General features: G+C 55.7%; 2 protein-coding genes, 1 non-coding gene and 1 gene segment (V, D, J or C); 3 read left to right on the forward strand and 1 right to left on the reverse strand.

Moving 5' to 3' along the window:
* LOC149521034 (leukocyte immunoglobulin-like receptor subfamily A member 3) overlaps nucleotides 1-17,674 on the forward strand; it is a 1,043,054-nt gene that overhangs the window by 853,697 nt on the left and 171,683 nt on the right. The window lies entirely within an intron of this gene.
* On the reverse strand, nucleotides 816-978 carry LOC142821392 (U1 spliceosomal RNA). The gene has a single exon (XR_012898166.2). It is a non-coding gene; the product is annotated as a U1 spliceosomal RNA (small nuclear RNA).
* On the forward strand, nucleotides 10,696-11,896 carry LOC149521053 (Ig heavy chain V region 3-like). The segment is given in 2 exon segments: nucleotides 10,696-10,814; nucleotides 10,906-11,896. Coding segments are annotated over 2 exon segments (531 nt in total).
* Nucleotides 14,474-15,421, forward strand: LOC149521054 (uncharacterized). Its single transcript, XM_089774472.1, has 2 exons — nucleotides 14,474-14,620; nucleotides 14,735-15,421. The coding sequence occupies exons 1-2, from the start codon at nucleotides 14,489-14,491 to the stop codon at nucleotides 15,419-15,421; spliced, it is 819 nt and encodes a 272-aa protein (XP_089630598.1). The 5' UTR covers nucleotides 14,474-14,488.

The following is a 17,674-nucleotide window of genomic DNA, read 5'->3' on the forward strand; positions in this document are numbered from 1 at the left end:
GGAGCAGGCTGGAGCTGCTGGAGGTGCAGGGTCTGGTTTGGTTGGTTCTGTGTGGGGAGGTGAGTGTCGCACGGAGACAGGACAAGGGGTGTGAGAGCGTGTGGCACTGAGCTGTTGGCCGCCACGCCGAGATGTGCCCCTCTGGCCAAAACGTTTGGCCCCTGCTGGCGTAGAGAAAGGCGCAGGGCTCTGCCATGGGCTGGGCCAGCCTCGCCTTAGTAGCGCAGACAGGATCTAGATGGGGTGGGGAATAAAACGGCAGCAGTTCGCCAGGGTGAGCCACTGCGGGGCCGACGCCTCTCTATTTTCCCGGCATCTCCGCTGTGATCCTCCGGACTCGCTGTGGCGCAGGTAAATACGGAAGCGTGGGGACCCGCCAGTGCCTAACCCTGGCAGAGCGGATCCGGCCCGCGGTCCAGTGTTTGCCCACCCCTGCGCAAGAACGAGCAAAAGCCAAGCTGCTCCCAAAGGTGAGTGGGGGTGGAGAGCGCGCCGGTTGAATCAGAACTTCCCAGGGAGCAAGAATAACACGTGGTTTTAATCAGACTATTCTCCTACCCGACAAGAGAAAAATGCAGAAACGGAAACGAGCAAAAAACCCAACTCAATGGGGGAAATAAATGAAACTCCTCGAACGGAATTTCAAAAGCAATGAAGACATAAGCCCAAGTAACACACAGAGCCCCGCTCTAGATACTCTGCTACCAGCGCTCTTTAAACAACACAATCTACCTCCGCAGAGCGAGCCAAAACCCCAGCTCTTACCTTTACTCTGTACTTCTAAAGAAAATCAACTTTTTTTTCACTACTGAAGCCGGGGGAGAGCGCGCACGCAGTCCCCCACTACCACAAATTGTGCAGTCGAGTTTCCCCATTCGGAGAAATCGCAGGAGTCAGCGCATCCTCAGTGTAATGAATAGGCCTCACCCTGGGAAAACCACCTTCCTGAGCGTGGTATTTCCCCTGCCAGGTAAGTATACATTCCTGCCCGCAAGCCCCGCTGGCCCTCAGGCGCCCCGAACTCTCACATCACGGTGGGACTCGCCTTCCACCTTGAAACAACCCCGCCGACACCGCTTCCTGCTGCCGCAAGCTGCTCCGGCTCCAACTTGGGACCCCACCCGGAGCCGCACTCGCCACAATCGGGCCCCTGCTGGTCACCCCGCTCCCGCTCCCACAATGCTCCGCGCGGACACATCTGAATACTCACACGGCTCCGGATAGGTCCCGCCCGGGCTACCTGTGCTCAGCACCCTGCCCTGTCAAGCCAGACCCGGCTCTACAGCCGATGCCCACGTGCTGCTCGTGAAGGCGGGAATCGTGGAGTCAAGGCAAAGACACCGACTAACATCCCAGCCTTTGGTGTCAGGCCCAGACACCGATTTGCTGCTAGAAGCGGGGGATTGTGGGCGACAAACTCTCCGAGTATCAGGCTGGCGGGTGGGTGAAAACTGCCGCTCGCTGCCACGATTGCGTTAGAAACGTGGCTGCGAAGTGCTATGTTCCTAGACGCCCAAGGCCCGTAGATACAGAGCGCCCCGCACATCCTGTCTGATTGTAGCCCCTCTGACAACTGCCCCTGGACTGACCGTGTCTGCGCGTTTCTCCCTCCAGCTCCCTCCGCCCCGCGGGCACTGGCACAGAGCGCAGGGCAGAAGGGACCGCTCTCACCACTCAGCCTGACTTCCTGCAGAGCGCAGGCCGCGGGGATTCTGACTCCCGGCCGGGGGTGGATCCAAGGGAGCTGGGAGCGCAGGAGCAACGTGGGAACGAATCCCACCAACCACGTTTCGCTTCAGTGAAAGTGCCCGACCTGCAATGCGAGCCGGGCCGTGGGAACAGGGCTCCCGCCCCCACGGGACTGGCAGAGGCAGCCAGCGAGGTCTGCCCCGCAGGCCCAGGGGAAGCAAAGGGGGGAACGTTGCTTGGCAATGAAAAGATTTAAAATCTCCCCGCGGGTTTGGATTTCACCCACCGAAACTCGTTCCCGTTCTGTGCCCAGCGCCCGGTTCTTTGTGTCTCTGCTGCCCTCGCGTGGCGGCCGCGGGTTCTGCAGCCTGGGTTTTCGCAGGAGCATCAATAGGTCTTGTGTCACCGTGTGTGAGTAACAGATTTGCATTTCAACTCTCCCTCCGCCCCTTCTCTCTGTGTGAAGATCAGGTACAGGAGTGGGGGGAGAAGGGACACGGACATCAGTGCCCCCTTTCTCCCTCCCACACCCTGAAGAGCAAGCAGGACTCTCGCGGTCGGGCAGCTCCAAGGCAGAGGGCAGTCTGGAGTCCTGGAGGTGTCACTGCAGGTGTGCACTTGACACGGAGAACATTCAGCCCCTGGCCCAGTGTTTATGCACAATACTTACCCCAGCTGTGTCCTGGGAGCCAGTGCCCAGTGTGGACGCTGGCGAGGGAGTAATCCGACACAGCACAGATCCCTGAGGAAAGCCGAAACGGCTCCCCCCTCCCTAGACCGGACTGGACCAGCTGAACTTGGAAAAACACAGCTGGGGGAGTATTTTTCATACCTATTGATCCAGCCCTGAATTACATCCCAGAGCCAGCTGTCCGAGTGATTCTACCACCCCATTACCGTAATCTCTGTAGTGTGCTTGTCCTCACAGCGCCCTTGTGAGGCAGCGAGGTGCTCTCAGCCCCACTTCACACCAGGTTCCCCACGGGTCGGATTTACACAGGTGCCTCAGTACACAGAGCGGTACCTCACGGACTATGCCAAAGAGCGTGAGCGAAGGAGGCGCTAACTCCCCCTGCAGGTCAAGGGCAATGAATCATCTGCCCCTTCTATTTCTGGAAGGCGCCAGGGCCAGGTTGTCTGGGCTTTGCAGGTCCCTGAAGACACAGACAGATGCCGAGGGAGGGTCACCAAAGGGACGTGCAGCTCCCACGTAAATCACTGGGCGTTACACGCCTGGAAACTTCTAAAAATCCCGCCGGGCCCCTCTCTGCGTCCCTGGGTGGCCGGACACCTCTAAGGATCTGACTCTGCGGGACTTGTCAGCGCTCACACAGGGAGGCCGCGAGGGATCAGTGAAGCGAATCCCGGTGTGTGAGCCCCAGGCTGGAGCCCTTAGCTCCCGTCCCCCAAATACGCACTGGCCGGAGGAGGCGGGCCGAGAAGGGAGGGGGAGGGATTCCCCATTCGCACTGAGACACGGAACAGAAGTGAGTAGCTCAGCGACTAGTGGGTCTGTTCTCCTGGTCCCCACCATCTGCTACTTAAATAGGGCGCCCCAAGTGAAACATGGCACCGCCCAGTCTGTCTGTCTCCACCCCAGTGCGTCCCAGCCCTGCCCATCCCCCTCCGTCCCCAGACCTGTTAAGCCGCCTCCTCTGTGTGGTGACTCGGTCTTGGGGGTGGGGGGCGTAGTTCGTGTTCCAGCTCCTCGGTCTGTACCACGTGTCTCCCTGCGGGCTGCCGAGCCCAGCGCTGGAATCCAAGATTCCGTAGATGGTGAAAATGAAACACCCCAAAACGGGCCTAAGGGAGTGAGGCACCCAACCGGCACTCAATTGCACTGGGACACGAGTACCTCATTCCCTTAGGTTCCTGGAATCTTTCCGCTACTGCAGCCAGTGCAGCAGGAACCCCTCTCCCCCCCCCAGATCCCGAGTAGCCACGTACTGAAGGGGCCTCCAGCACAAAGAGGAAAATCAGCAGCAGGTTCCTCTTCAGTGACGGTGCAAACTGAGCCCAGCGGGCAGGGCCGGGGCAGGGTCTTTGCGGGGAGACTGAGTCTAATAGAACCAGGGGCTGGTATCACAAGAGGAACCCGCCGGGCGGGGATTTGCACGTGGGTTGCCCAGAGTGAATGGAAAAGGGGCCAGGGTGGGAGCTGAGTCTGCACAAGGGGATCCCAGCCTGGGACGCGACCTCCCGGGCAGGGGAGGAGAACGGGAATCCCCCCACAGATCCGCAGCCTTAGTAGGTCCCCAGGCGCTGGGAAATCCCCTTCCCGTGGGTGCCCCGGCTCCGCCCCGTGTCGCTGCCCGCAAAGCCCTTGGGAGAGCGGCTGGTCGGTTTCCCTGGGCAGGGGCTGGTGCGTGTCACTAACGCTCCTGAGCCTCCTCCTCGGGACGCCCCCTCGCCCCAAATCTGTGTGAGAATTTCCCTCCCATCCCCCCTTGGCATTTCCCGTCCACTTCTGTGGATGTTAATGGGGGTTTCTCGGCTCTGTCGGTTCTCACTGGCTCCCTGCGCTGCTGAGAAGCCGCTTCCCCTTTTTGTACGAGCCCCGCTGGGCGCCGTGTCACTGTGTCTCCGGCGCAGTAATAGGTGCCGGTGTCCGCAGCTGTCAGCGAGCGGAGGTGCAGCGAGACCTGGTACCTGGCGATGTCCTCAGAGATGGTGACTCGGCCCTGGAGAGACGGGGCGTAGTCTGTTTCCCATACCTCGTTGACGCCATAGTCGCTGGTGATGCTATTGTACCCACGTCCCATCCACTCCAGCCCCTTCCCTGCAGGCTGCCTGATCCAGCTCCAACCATAGTCAATATCCACAGTATCTCCAGAGACAGCGCAAGTCAGGGTGAGGGTCTCTCCGGGCTCCACTGTCCCTGGGCCCGACTGGACCAGCTGCACCTGAGAGAGGACGCCTGGGAAAAGGGAAAGAAAACAGGGAACAAATTAGCTCCTCTCAAATCTCTGGCCCTTTCCCCAATTCTCTGTAAAACACTCACAGCTGAGAGCCGAGAACAATGAAAGGAAAAGCCACAGAAACTTCATTCTTGTTTGCATGCAATGAGCGACACGCCCCAGCGGGCAGGGCCGGGCAGGGCTGTGTCTGGGGAGATACTAAGGTTCCTAGAAGCAGGGGCTGGTATTTAACCAGGCACCTCCGGGGCAGGGATTTGCATGCGGATGCAGATTTTACTGGGTGGGTATAAACAGACCAGAGCTCTAGGCAGGGAGCGGTGCGCGGTGGAAAGCAGTCACACTGCCCTGAGTGAACCAGCGTGTGACCCAGAGCCAATTCGGCTATTCCTTCTAAAGGAATAGTCTTTCCGGTTGGTTTTGAGTCCCCCCATCCAGCTGCACATGCTGAATAGAGAGGGGATGTTCAGAGATCGCTCATCCGATTCACCTGGAAGTGTGTAACGGCGATGGGGCCACAACTGTGCTATCTTAGCTCCCATTGGTCGGGAGCAATGATCCACGTCCAAAAAGAGCCGTGATCCCTGGGGTGACCATCCACCCCAATTTTAATGGGTCAGTGCCTTATTTAAGGCCTCCTGGAGCGAGCGGCTCTCTACAGCGATTATGTTTCTGTGACGTAGTGGGGGTACCTGGCTGGTTTCTATGCTGCTGGCTCTGGGGTAACCCCCACTGGCTGCCGTGGGTACCACGACCCAGCAAAACAGGATGAGTCATTTTGCAAACCACTATGGCCAGACACCCCCCATGGAGAGGAACAAAGGAAGGTGGAATGCTGCCCTGGCTGGGGGGCAGGCCTGGAAGAGAGTTGGTTAGTGGCTGTCTGGAAGCATGGAGGAGACAGCCTAGGGAAAGGGGCTGGAGTTTAGGGGCCCAGTCTCCCCCATCTCAAGGGGGCCTGAGGCATCCTAGCCCAGCTCTGTGACCAGATTCCATGTGTGCTGTGCTGTATCCTGGAGAGGCAATAAACTTCCTCTATTCCACTGGCTGGTGCAGTCTGTTTGTGCCATTTTGGGGTGCAGGAGACGGGCGAACCCCAACGCACCGTCACACTGGTGTCAGAAGTGGGATGCACTGCATCCCATGGATGGAGCTTCCAGCGGCGAGCGACAAGGCGCCGTAGACGCAAGAGCCCTGGTGCCAGGCGTGCTGGAGGCAGAGCGAAGCGGTTCCTGGGTGTCGTGGGGCACTGCAGCACTAGACTGGTGAGTCTGCACCGAGGGGACCAGCGGGCCAATGGCCTATGCCTGACTCTTGAAGGCAGAGCTGGTGGGGCTGTGCAGAGAGAGGGGCTTGCCTGTGCGGAAAGCAGCCAAGGCCCAGCTGATTGTCCAGCTGGAAGAGAATGACCAGCCACAGGGCCAGGATCTTGTCCCCAGGGGAAGCAGCCAGACCCCCCCCCCCCCCGAGAGTGTGTCAGGCTCAGAGAGGGGGAGGAGCACTGGAACCCACCGGAGAGATGAGAAAGCGTCTCCCGGGAGGCCTGCAAGCCCTAGACCATCTAGGGCAGGGACCAGCCCAGCGGAGCTGCGGCGGCTGGAGATCGAGCTGCGGTTCAAGGAATTGGAAGTAGAGGACTGAGAGAAGGAGCGCCAGGACCGAGAGAGGGACCGCCAGGACCGAGAAAGGGATCGCCAGGACTGAGAGAGGCAGCGACAGCATGAGCTGGCCATGGCAGAGCGGAGAACCAGCAGGGCACCGGCTGCGCCAAGTGCAGATGGGCCCCAGGGTCCCGGGACTGCGAGACGCTTCGAGAGGCTCGTGGTGGCCCAATTGAAGTGCATGGGAGACATAGAAGGGTTCCTCAGCTCCTTTGAGAGGGCCTGTGGACTGCAACGGGTCCCACCAGCTGACTGGCTGCAGGCGCTCATCCCCGCACTGAACCAGGAGGCGGCCGGAGTTCTCAGTCAGCTGGAGGACCTACAGCCAGGGGATTACAACCGAGTCAAGGAGGCCCTGCTGCAAAAGTTCGGGCTGACGCCGGAGATGTACAGGAAGAAGTTCCGGGGGGTACAGAAAGGAGCACGGGAGACCTATGTGGACCTGGCCTCCCGCCTAGCGCAATACTGCCGCAAATGGGTGTCTGGAGTCGGAGCCCAGACTGCAGAGGAGCTGCTCAAGCTGGTCATGATGGAGCAGCTCTATGAAGCGTGCCCACCCAAACTGAGGCTGTGGCTCAAGGACCGGAGACCAGAGAACCCCCAGGAGGCCGGGAGATTGGCGGATGAGTTCATGGAGAGCCGGTCTGGGGGTGAACGGGAGTTCCGGAGAGAAAGAGAATCGCGCAGAGACCGGTTCTCGGCGGAGCAACGGAGAGAGACACGTCCGAGGTGAGCCCCAGGGACCAGGACCAGTCATCGATACCCCAGAGAACCAGCCAGGCCCTGGACAGAGACAGCCCAAAGCCTAACTTGCCAGCGCTGTGGGCAAAAAGGCCACAAGAGGGCTCAGTGCACCAGGTCCCAGGACCGGGGACTTTCCAGGGTTAACTGGCTGGGGCGGGAGGAAGGGCAGGCTGCCCCAGAGGCAGGGGCTGGCAGGCAACCCTCAGCTCAGAGAGAGGGGAAGGATGCTCAGTGCACCTCCCCTGGGAGGTCTGATTCTCAGGAGGCGGATTTCTCTGTGTACCGGATGGGGGCAGGACGGCCCCTGCGGAGCGAGTGCCTCATACTCCTGGAGGTGGATGGTAGGAAGGTGACGGGCTTCTGGGACACGGGGGCGGAGGTGACTCTGGCCCGATCCGACATAGTGGCCCCAGAGCGGATACTACCCCATACCCAGCTGACCCTGAAGGGCATAGACGGGTCCCCATTTAAGGTGCCTGTAGCCAGGGTGCATCTGAAATGGGGGGCCAAGGAGGGCCTCAAGGAAGTGGGGGTGCACCCGCACTTGCCCACCGAGGTGCTGATGGGGAATGACCTAGAGGAGTGGCCCCATGAATCCCAGCGGGCTCTAGTCACTACCCGGAGCCAGACCCAGCAGGGGGCTGACAACCTGGGTCCAGGGAAGGACTCCGGGCAGCGTCCTCAGGGTCCCATCCCAGTGGACATGGGGTCCAGCCAGGCTGGGACTCCGGACCTAGGCAAAGGTGGGGAACAGGTCCCGAACCCTGCCTCAGCAGCTGAATTCCAGGCTGAGGTGCAGGCAGACCCCTCCTTGCAGAGGCTGAGGGACCAGGCTGGCCTCCGTGCAGCTCAGCCCCGGGGGAGAGGTGGCCAGGAGAGATTCCTGCGGGAGCGTGGACTCCTGTTCCGTGAATGGCTTCCCCCCAGGAAGGCGAGGGCATGGGGGGTCCAGCGGCAGCTGGTCGTCCCCCGAAAGTATCGCCTCAAGCTGCTGTATTTGGCCCACGATGTCCCCGTTGGGGGCCACCGGGGGATCCGGAGCACCCGGCTGAGGCTGCTCCAGCACTTCTATTGGCCGGGAATCTTTACAGCCGTGCAGCGGTACTGCCGGTCCTGTGACTCCTGCCAGAGTGGCGGGCAGGCCCAAGACAGTAGGAAAGCGGCTTGGGGGTCTCTACCCCAGATAGAGGACCCTCTGGGCTTGCTGAGAGAGTTATGGGAGGGGAAGGCCTCCCTGGATGGAGCGTCGGGTGTGGGAGCTGCCCTGGCTGTCCAGAGAAGGCTCGCTGGGTTCATGGCCCCGGCCCGAGAGACCCTGGCCAGAGATCAAGGCCAGCGGAAGGGTGGGTGTGACCCCCGAGGACAGGCCTGTGCCAGTCACCCTGGAGCAGGGCGGCGAGTGGACAGAGGGAAGCCAGCTCATGTGGGGCCTCGCCACGGACGGCCCGAGTCAAGGGGAGCACCTATGTCCCCAGGGCGGGTTCCCACGCAGGGGACCCGAACTTCCCTAGGTCATGAGCGGAGTGACCCTGCTCAGTTCGCTCTCAGAGGGGGGAGAACTGTGACGTAGTGGGGGTACCTGGCTGGTTTCTATGCTGCTGGCTCTGGGGTAACCCCCACTGGCTGCCGTGGGTACCACGACCCAGCAGAAGAGGATGAGTCACTATGCAAACCAGTATGGCCAGACACCCCCCATGGAGAGGAACAAAGGAAGGTGGAATGCTGCCCTGGCTGGGGGGCAGGGCTGGAAGAGGGTTAGTTAGTGGCTGGCTGGAAGCATGGAGGAGACAGCCTAGGGAAAGGGGCTGGAGTTTAGGGGCCCGGTCTCTCCCATCTCAAGGGGGCCTGAGGCATCCTAGCCCAGCTCTGTGACCAGATTCCATCTGTGCTGTGCTGTATCCTGGAGAGGCAATAAACTTCCTCTATTCCACCGGCTGGTTCAGTCTGTTTGTGCCATTTTGGGGTGCAGGAGACGGGGGACCCCCTAAGCGCCGTCACACCACGCCATATTGTAAATCTTCTTGCCCAGCAGAGGGAGGGCAGTGTAGGCGCTCTGCTAATTCTTGCACAAAAATGGCCTTGCTGAGCAACAAGCTGCCAGTGTAGACATAGCCTACCTGTGCTAGAGATGCACAGTGACACAAAACCTGCTGGTGGTCAGACAAAAACTGGGGCTGAGGAGGAGTCCTTTCCCCATTCCCCACAAGAGGGCAGCAGATCCACACACAGCTCAGACTGAGAGCAGCGGACCCAGCCCCATGTTGCTGATGGCAGCCCTGGCCGTGTCGTTGCCCTGGAGAGCGCTGGGGATTCGAGTCACACAAAGGGCTGAGGCGCCTTCTTAGAACGCCGGGCTCCCCATGGAACTTACAGCCTGGTATTTAGTGCCCGGCCTCTCTCCCCACCACATTCAGAGAAGGGACTGCCAGGGAGATGTTGTGTCTCACAGCCAAGTGCCCACCACCTCGGCTGTGAGGGGTTTCCGGGATGTCATCTCCAGACCAGGCCCCACAACTAAAAGGGATTTTCTTTCTTCCTTTCTCACCTGAGAAGTCCCTGTAGGAGGAAGCATATTCGCTGTAGGATTCATGCCCCTAAATCTAGAGGTCTCCAAACTTTTTAAGCCCAAGATCACTTTTTGAACTTAAATGCAGGATCTACCTCAAACCCAAATACCTCTGCTCCGCCTCCTGTGTGCCCCTTCTCTTTGCTCACTCCATCCTCCCTCTCTCCTCCCATCCTCCCTTCTTTTCACCAGGCAGGAGCACAGGGCTGTGGCACAAGATCTAGTCTTGGACTAAGGGATTTACAATTGAGAGGGGTGCTGAGCTAAGCCTCAGGCAGGGAGTTTGGGTGCAGGAGGCGGTTCAGGGTACAAAGTCTGTAAGGGGATTTGGGTCCAGGGGTCTCAAGGCTGGGCCAGAGGTTTGGGGTGCAGGAGGAGATTCATGACTGGGGCAGGTGTTTGGAGTTGGCTCCAGCTGGACACTGTTTACCTCAGTTGGCTCCAGGGTGGTGGGGCAGTGGGGCTAAAGCAGGCTCACCCCTGACCTGGCTCAGCATCACTCTCAAAAGCAGCCAACACACTCCATTCCAAACCCTATTGTGCCCCCCTTCCATTCTGTGGAGATAGACTAGAGTGTGGGAGGGGGCACCCTGACATCAGCAACCCCTCCTCTCCCTCCCCTGTCATCTGCATGGCACCCAGGAGACTCCCCAGGGGGAGGTAGCTCCAAGGAAAAGGGCAGGAAATGTGCAGCAGTGTGGGGAGGGGCAGCTGAAGCGCCCGCACTTGATAGCCTCTTGGTCAAACCAGTCAGGATCCCCTGTCAGAAGCTCCAAGATCTACAATAGAATCATAGAACCATAGAGCTGGAAGAGACCTCAGAAGCTCATCAAGTCCAGCCCCCTGCTCTAGGCAGGACCAATTCCAGCTAAATCAACCTAGCCAGGTTGCTCCTGTCTGCTGACAAGGGCCTTAAAAATACAGACGTGTCAGGAGGATCCCTGAACCCTATGTTGGGGGCTGTACACACACCCAGGCTGAAGAGGTCTGAGTCCTGCTCCTGGAACCGTACAGCGAGTCAGTCATATCGCTGGCAGGAGGAAAGTGCGTGTCTCTTATAAAGCAGAGTATGCAAATGAGGGACTGAGTGTCCTGCTTAAATCTGTTCCTCCCTCTGCCCAGGCTGCACCCGCACAGACAATTATCAGCTGCCTGGGTCTGTGCAGTGACCAAACAATACAGCACCAGGGACAATGAAGTTTTGGCTAATTGGAATTTTGGCTTTAGCGGCTTTCGAAGGTATTTTCTTCTTTGGAATAACGGTAGGAGTGCGAGAATATTAAACTCCCTTGTGTTGATACCAATATTTATAACCGGTCTTTATTCGCAGGTGCCCGGTCTCAGGTGCAGCTGGTGGAGTCCGGAGGGGATGTGAAGAAGCCCGGAGACTCTCTGCGCCTCTCCTGCAAAGCCTCCGGCTTCACCTTCAGCAGCTACAATATGAACTGGGTTCGCCAGGCTCCCGGGAAGGGGTTGGAGTGGGTCGCGTTTATTTACAATGACGGGTCGGGTCCCAGCTATGCTGATGCAGTGAAAGGCCGATTCACCATCTCCAGGGACAATCCCAACAACCTGCTGTTCCTGCAAATGACCGGCCTGAAGCCCGAGGACACCGCCCGCTATTACTGTGCGAGAGACACAGCGACACGAACCCTGCGGCTGCTCGTGCACAAACCAGAGCTGCGGAACTTCCCGCGGCCGCCGCACGGGGGCAGCAGAGACACGCGCCAAACAGTCGTGAGTGGAGCACAAGGGAGCGAAGGCCCATCAGGATGGAACGTTCTGACGTCACGGATTAACTCTTTCGTGTGCTAGTTCCATCAGTTTTTCAAGGCGCTAAATCTCTCTTCTAGGCGCCTAGCGACATGCAAACAACTGCACTCTGAGCGCCCTTCAGCAGCCGGGTGTGGGAGCCATGCCTGGAGCGCAAACACTTTCCCATCACTCCCTTAGCGCCCGGGGAACGGAGATGAAAAGCCAACCTAGTCCCGGAGACCAGGGCTGCTCCCTACTCTGCACGTTTCACGCACTAACCAGCAGTGTCCTTATTTCGCAGCTACGTTCCGCACACTCGTGTGTCTGGCACCCGCCTGCAGTGGCACCTTCCAAGTCTCGCAGAGAATTCGGACACCCCCTTCCCGTTGGTGTCTGATGGGTTCTGAGCATGCGCATCCCAAGGACAGCGGCCTTCATTGCCTTAGGGGTGTCTGTGGCTGCTGAGATCACGGAGGCCTGATCTCTGGCTGTGGCTTCAAAATGCTACAGGAGTAACCTGTGGGTAACACACATGGCCCCGCACTGAGGGGCCAGAGCTAGTTACAGCGCCACGCACAATGGCAGAGATTCCCACCCTGTAGAAATACGCACAATTCCACGCGCTTGGACTAAACTGCCCTGGTTAGTGTCTGTGACGGCGCGTTGGGGGTCCCCCGTCTCCTGCACCCGAAAATGGCACAAACAGACTTCACCAGCCAGTAGAATACAGGTGGTTTATTGCTTCTCCACGATACAGCACAGCACAGATGTAATCTAGTTACAGGAACTGGGGGCTAACAGGCCTCAGTGCCCCACTTGAGATAGGGGAGTCCCAGCCCCCTCCCCAGTTCCTTCTCCCCTGCTTTCCAGACAGGAACTAACTCCACCTCTTCAAGCCCTGCCCCCAGCCAGGGCAGCATACCACCTCCTTTTGTTTCTCCCCATGGGGGGTTGGTTCAACCAGTATGGAGTCACCTTTGCATAATAAGGATTTCCCTGCTGGGTCTTGCTCCAGACAGCAGGGGTCACCACAGCCCAGCAAGTACCCCCACTACGTTACAGAGGGTCTGGCTGCTGCCCACGGGGACAAGATCCTGGCCCTGTGACTGGTCATTCTCCTCTAGCCGGGCAATCAGCTGGGTCTTGGTTGCGTTCTGCACAGGCAAGCCCCTCTCTCTGCAGAGCTTCACCAGCTCTGCCTTCAAGAGTCGGGCGTAGGCCACCTGCCCGCTGGTCCCCCTGGTGCAGACTCACCAGTCTAGTGCTGCAGCATCCCACAATTCTCAGGAACCACTTCGCTCTGTCTCCAGCACGCCTGGCTCCACGGCTCTTGCTTCTACTGTGCCTTGTAACTCTCCGCTGGAAGCTCCATCCACCAGGTGCAGTGCATCCCACTCCTGACACCAGTATGGCAGCACATCGGGGACCCCCCACCTCCTGCACCCCTGTAGTGGCATGAACAGACTCCACCAATGGGTAGAACTGAGGGAGTTTATTGCTTCTCCAGGATACAGCACAGTACAGATGTAATCTGGTTACAGGAACTGGGGCTAGGAGGCCTCAGCCCCCTCTGTGATGTAGTAGGGGTACCTGGCTGGTTTCTATGCTGCTGGGTCTGGGGTAACCCCCACTGGCTGCCGTGGGTACCACGACCCAGCAAAACAGGATGAGTCACTATGCAAACCAGCCCTGCCGGACCGTGTCACTGTGTCACTCACAGCGCAGTAATAGGTGGCGGAGTCGCTCAGTTCGGCGGCCGCTTTCCGCAGGTGGAAGGAGTCCGGTTTTCTCTTGGCTTTAGCGCTGAATCTCCTCCTATGCCCCTCATCCGAGTCCTGGCTGCCCGCGTCCCTCAGGAAAAGCTGCAGGGGCTGGCCGGGGCGCTGCACGTACCAGAAGGGGAAAGGGTACCCAGATACCTTGTAGGTGCAGTTCAGAAGCACGGGGTCCCCCTCAGAGACTCAAACGGGTCCTGTCACTTGGGTCACCAAGTCCCCCTTGATCCGCTCTGCGGGGAGGAGAAAGCAGAGCAGAGCCACTCAGGGGCTGCGCACTCTGAGTCCATGGCCTCTCAGGGAGTGTAAACTGCAGTCGAGTACTGAATTCGGAGCGGATCCAACATGCCCATCATTGGTGCAAGGGGATGGTGCAGAGCCATGAAGAATCCACCCCCAGTGCCTCTTGGACACGGAGCGCTCCAGGGAGACTGGCAGCTGTCACTCACCGAGCGCCACGTCACCTGGCTAGGGGGACCCCCTGTGAGAATCTGACCTGAACCTCTCTGCAGCTGAACCCCAGACTCGGTCCTGTTTCAGCCAGAACAGCCCTTCAGAAAACCACCAAGCCCGGATTTTCTCACTGCCCGTGACGCCGAACCCAGCCCCCGGACCCAGGGCGCGTCGGGCCTGGTTATTGGAATTAGATGTCTCTCCTCCCGGCTTCAAATCCCAGCCACGGGGAGCCGCTGTAAGTAGTATAAGGGCCCTACCATCAATCAAATGTTAGTCCCGCCCCTGACCCCGGAAGTCCCGCCCCTGGCACCGGAAGTCCCGTCTCCCCTGTCACCGGAAGTCCGCCCCTGGAGGGTAGTACATCCGGGTCAATAGGGGCAGGTGACTGGAAGTAAGGGGTGTCATGTGACCCCTCTAAGGACTCGCCCCGCCTCCCTCCACCTATAAGGAAGGGTTTTTCCCCTGTAGGACTGCCCCACAACCCGCTTTGACCAATCGCGGGCAGTTCCGGGACCAGATGACCCGCCCAGAAGTGGGTCGTGTGACCCCTCTAAGAACTCGTCCCACCTCTCTCTACCAATCAGGAAGGGTTTTTCCCCTGTAGGACCGCCCCGCGAACCGCTTTGAGCTATCGGGGGGCAGTTCTGGGACCGGATGACCCGCCCGGAAGCGGGTCATGTGACCCCTCTAAGAGCCTCCCATGACACCCTCTGCCAATCAGAACATAGCACTTCCCCATAAGTTCTAGCACCACACAAAAGAGGCCATCTTGTTCCAAGAGCACGTGTTTCCAAGAGCGTGCAAACGCTGAGTGGAAACATGGCTTCTTTCACCAACTTTGTTTTGGTGCTGAGAAGAAAGCGCTACATCAGCAACAGTTCCAAGGAGGAAGGAGAAGTTGAAGGGAGCCCTTTGGCCCAGCCACTGATGGATACACCAGTATCTGACGCCGGAACCCAACCGCTCACGAGGCAGCCTGATGAGCTAGATGGCCTGGAGGAGGAAGGTGCCCACGGCTCCCAGGAGTCGGACAAGACACATGGAAAAGAAGCCAAACAGGTAAGTGAAAGATCGAAGTTGGGGCATCATGGGGTTAGGAAACCGGGATTTTGTAAACTTAAAAAAAATGACCAGAGCGTCTTACATTATTTCTTTCTGGCAATCTTTTGACAGCTTGACAATGCCTTTCTAGCTGACCCTCAGACCCAGGACAGCATTGCATCGGACAAGGCAGACGAACCGGGCCCACCTTGTTTTTGCTCAACACCGATACAAAGCATTGAAGAGAACGCCAAGGATGACGGCCATGAAGAATTCAGGCGGTGGCTTGGCATTGACCTAGTTGAGCCAGTGCCACATCATAAGCGTAAAAAAGTCGTGTGCTCCATTGTACGCATTGGTGTTTATACCGTCCTTAGTCACTGTCTTAGGGAAAAGCTTTTTGAGGACTGTGAGGGTTGCGTCATAGATGCGCCAGCCCAGCGGCACCATGACTGTGTGATTTGGACTCCGGAGGATATAAACTGCAAGCTCTGGGGCCTATGTGCTGAACTGTGTTTGGAAAGCTTATTAAATACTGTTATTGCCGTAGGTTATGCTATGCAAAGTCTGTGCTTAACTCAAGAACACTTAGCACAAGGGGTGACTTTGGTAAATGCAGTGCAATTCAGTCAAGATCCTCACAGTGTTTTAAAGACCATGACCAAGCCAAAAGACGCCTGCTTAGAGCGTTATATTGAACGTTTGGTGCGTACAAAAAGTTACAGAACCCTGCTTAAGAAAAAGCCTATTTGTAAGATGTCTAAAAGGATGAAGTTAGAGAATGGTGAGGGGACACACATGAGATATAAAACTTGGTAGCTGTAAAAATCTATTGAAAAGGGGCTTTTGTGACAATCTTCTCTCAGAAGGTTTGTGTGATCCTTACATGAGTAAAAGTTTTGCTGGAACACATGGTCTGTATGTCTTTTAAATAAAATCATTTAAAAAAATAAAGTTTGTGAGAATCCATTTTGTATAAAGGGGCCCATTTACTGAAAAACCCCTGAAAGATGTATGGTAGAAACTCGAGGGAAGGAAAAACCCCTCAAATATTTTGTTTTTTAAATAAAAGAAAAAAATTACCACCACCACCCCAGTTAGGATTTATTAGACATGAACTCAATGGTTTCACCGCACCTCGCTGAATAGCCAGGGGCTCCAGTCAATGATTAGGTTTAGGTGAGACCACTTACCCTTGTTGAGGTTAATGTTCAGTAATTAAATTTGATGGGTTGGATGGGTGGGCTCTGATGAATATCTAATTAAATAACACCTCAGGAGTTTGCAGATGGTATTGGACAGTTTAAATATAACCCCTGGGGCTGGTAGAGCACTATTGGACAGTTTAAAGGACACAGGCGTTGGTAGAAATGCTATTGGACAGTTTAAATATGACCCAGGAGTTGGTTAAATGCTATGGGCTACTTTTTCTAGCCATTAAAAGTTAAAAAAAAAATTAAGGGTCTAACCCAAAACTGAAATGTTTCCAACTTTTACCCATACTTTAGAACAAGCATTTTCTCTAAAGACAATCAAACATTTAAAAGCATTTTATTTAAACCCCAAGCCTTAAGCATGAAAGAAGCATGTTTAAAAAAACCAAACCCCAAGACATGTATTGATATCTGCAAAGGGTCTCCACATGGAAATGGGTACAGCTACATTAAGGATTGGTGCTTTTACTGTTAATACTGTAAGAAAGCCCTACAAAAAATGTATTTTAACTAAAAGAAAAAAATGTAGCCAAAAGCAACTCAGGTGTGGAGACAGCTTAATTCTTCCACCCCCAGATCAGAAAAGGCAATGCTAGGGAGGGGTGCCTATGTCTTTAAGGATCTATTATTTCAGAGTTGCAGTGATCAAATTCACCTGCTAGCTACTACATTGAAGTTGTTTGAAACAATGGGCTAGGAGGGTATAAAAAACCTAGGTATTGGGGTGACTGTCCTTTTCAACAGAAACTTTCTTGAATGGCTGCTGGACTGCAACAGGAGAAGGTATGTTCCCTGTTTGTAACTTTGAAAATATATATTCTATAATGTCTCTCTTTGGCCATGCTCTCTCAGTAAAATAATGGTGGCTATCTTTATTGCAGTGTGATCTGTTTAACATGGAACCAGTAATTTTAAGCTGCAGTTCCCCACCAGGCCAAGGTAAAAACCATTTTTAACTGTAGTTGTGCTTAATACTGTTGAAAAAAAAACCTGGGTAATACTAACTAATTTTTGTGCTTATTCTTTAACCTTAAGGCCCAAGCACACATGGGGGGGACCGAACAAGCATGTGCCTGCAACACTGTCCCATAGTGAAAGGTAACTTTTGCAATTGGCTTTTAAATGTATGTGGGGTTGGTGTGTGTGTGTGTGTGTGTGTGTGTGTGAGATGAGGTCTGTGCAAGACCTAGGTGTGTTTTTAAAATGGGGTTTGAAGCATTTGGGGGTAATCCTAACTCACATTTTTTTTGCTTGTTTTTTATTCTGTAGTCCCAAATATACATAAGGGAAAACAGAATAGCCCTGTACCAGCATGCCTTTACCCTGTGGTAGAAAGTAACTATCCATAATCATTTTTAAAGCGTGTGGGTTATTTTTTTTCTTTTAACTAATTGTAATGTTTAAATTGTGAGTTGGTTTTTTTTCAAAACTTAATTGTGGGGGAGCTTATTGCTGTTTTTAAACTATATGTTGGCAAACTGCTGGTATAGAGTGGGCTGCTCTTTCTGTGCCAAATGTATTTTGAAAATAAATGTTCAATTCTGAGTTGGGGGAGGAAGCGGTGGAGTTAGGCTAAAAGTATCTGGGATGGTTACAAAAATGTGTGTTTTTACCTGGGGTTTTTATTTTAAAAAAAGCTGGCTGGGGTTAAGTTGTGGGTGATTCAGGGGCTTATGCTAGAGATAAGTGGTTTTTAAAAAACAGTTTGTTGCATACCCCTGCTTTTAAAAAATATAGTTGCAAATGGTTTTAAAACAGCTGTGGGGAGTTTTTGAAGGTGTGTGTGATGGAGTTTGTAACAGACACAGGTGTGTTTTTAAAATATATGTTGTCAAACTGCTGGTAAGGTGTGTTTGGT

This window comes from Pelodiscus sinensis, chromosome 30, assembly GCF_052426305.1.
Source record: "Pelodiscus sinensis isolate ZL-2025 chromosome 30, ASM5242630v1, whole genome shotgun sequence".
NCBI classification, from domain to species: domain Eukaryota; kingdom Metazoa; phylum Chordata; order Testudines; family Trionychidae; genus Pelodiscus; species Pelodiscus sinensis.

Bases quoted from the DNA above. Each gene is read 5' to 3' on its own strand.
- LOC149521054 (XM_089774472.1), top strand. From the start codon at position 14,489: ATGGATACACCAGTATCTGACGCCGGAACCCAACCGCTCACGAGGCAG. The intron at 14,621-14,734 runs GTAAGTGAAAGA...ATCTTTTGACAG, and splicing joins ATGGAAAAGAAGCCAAACAG to CTTGACAATGCCTTTCTAGC.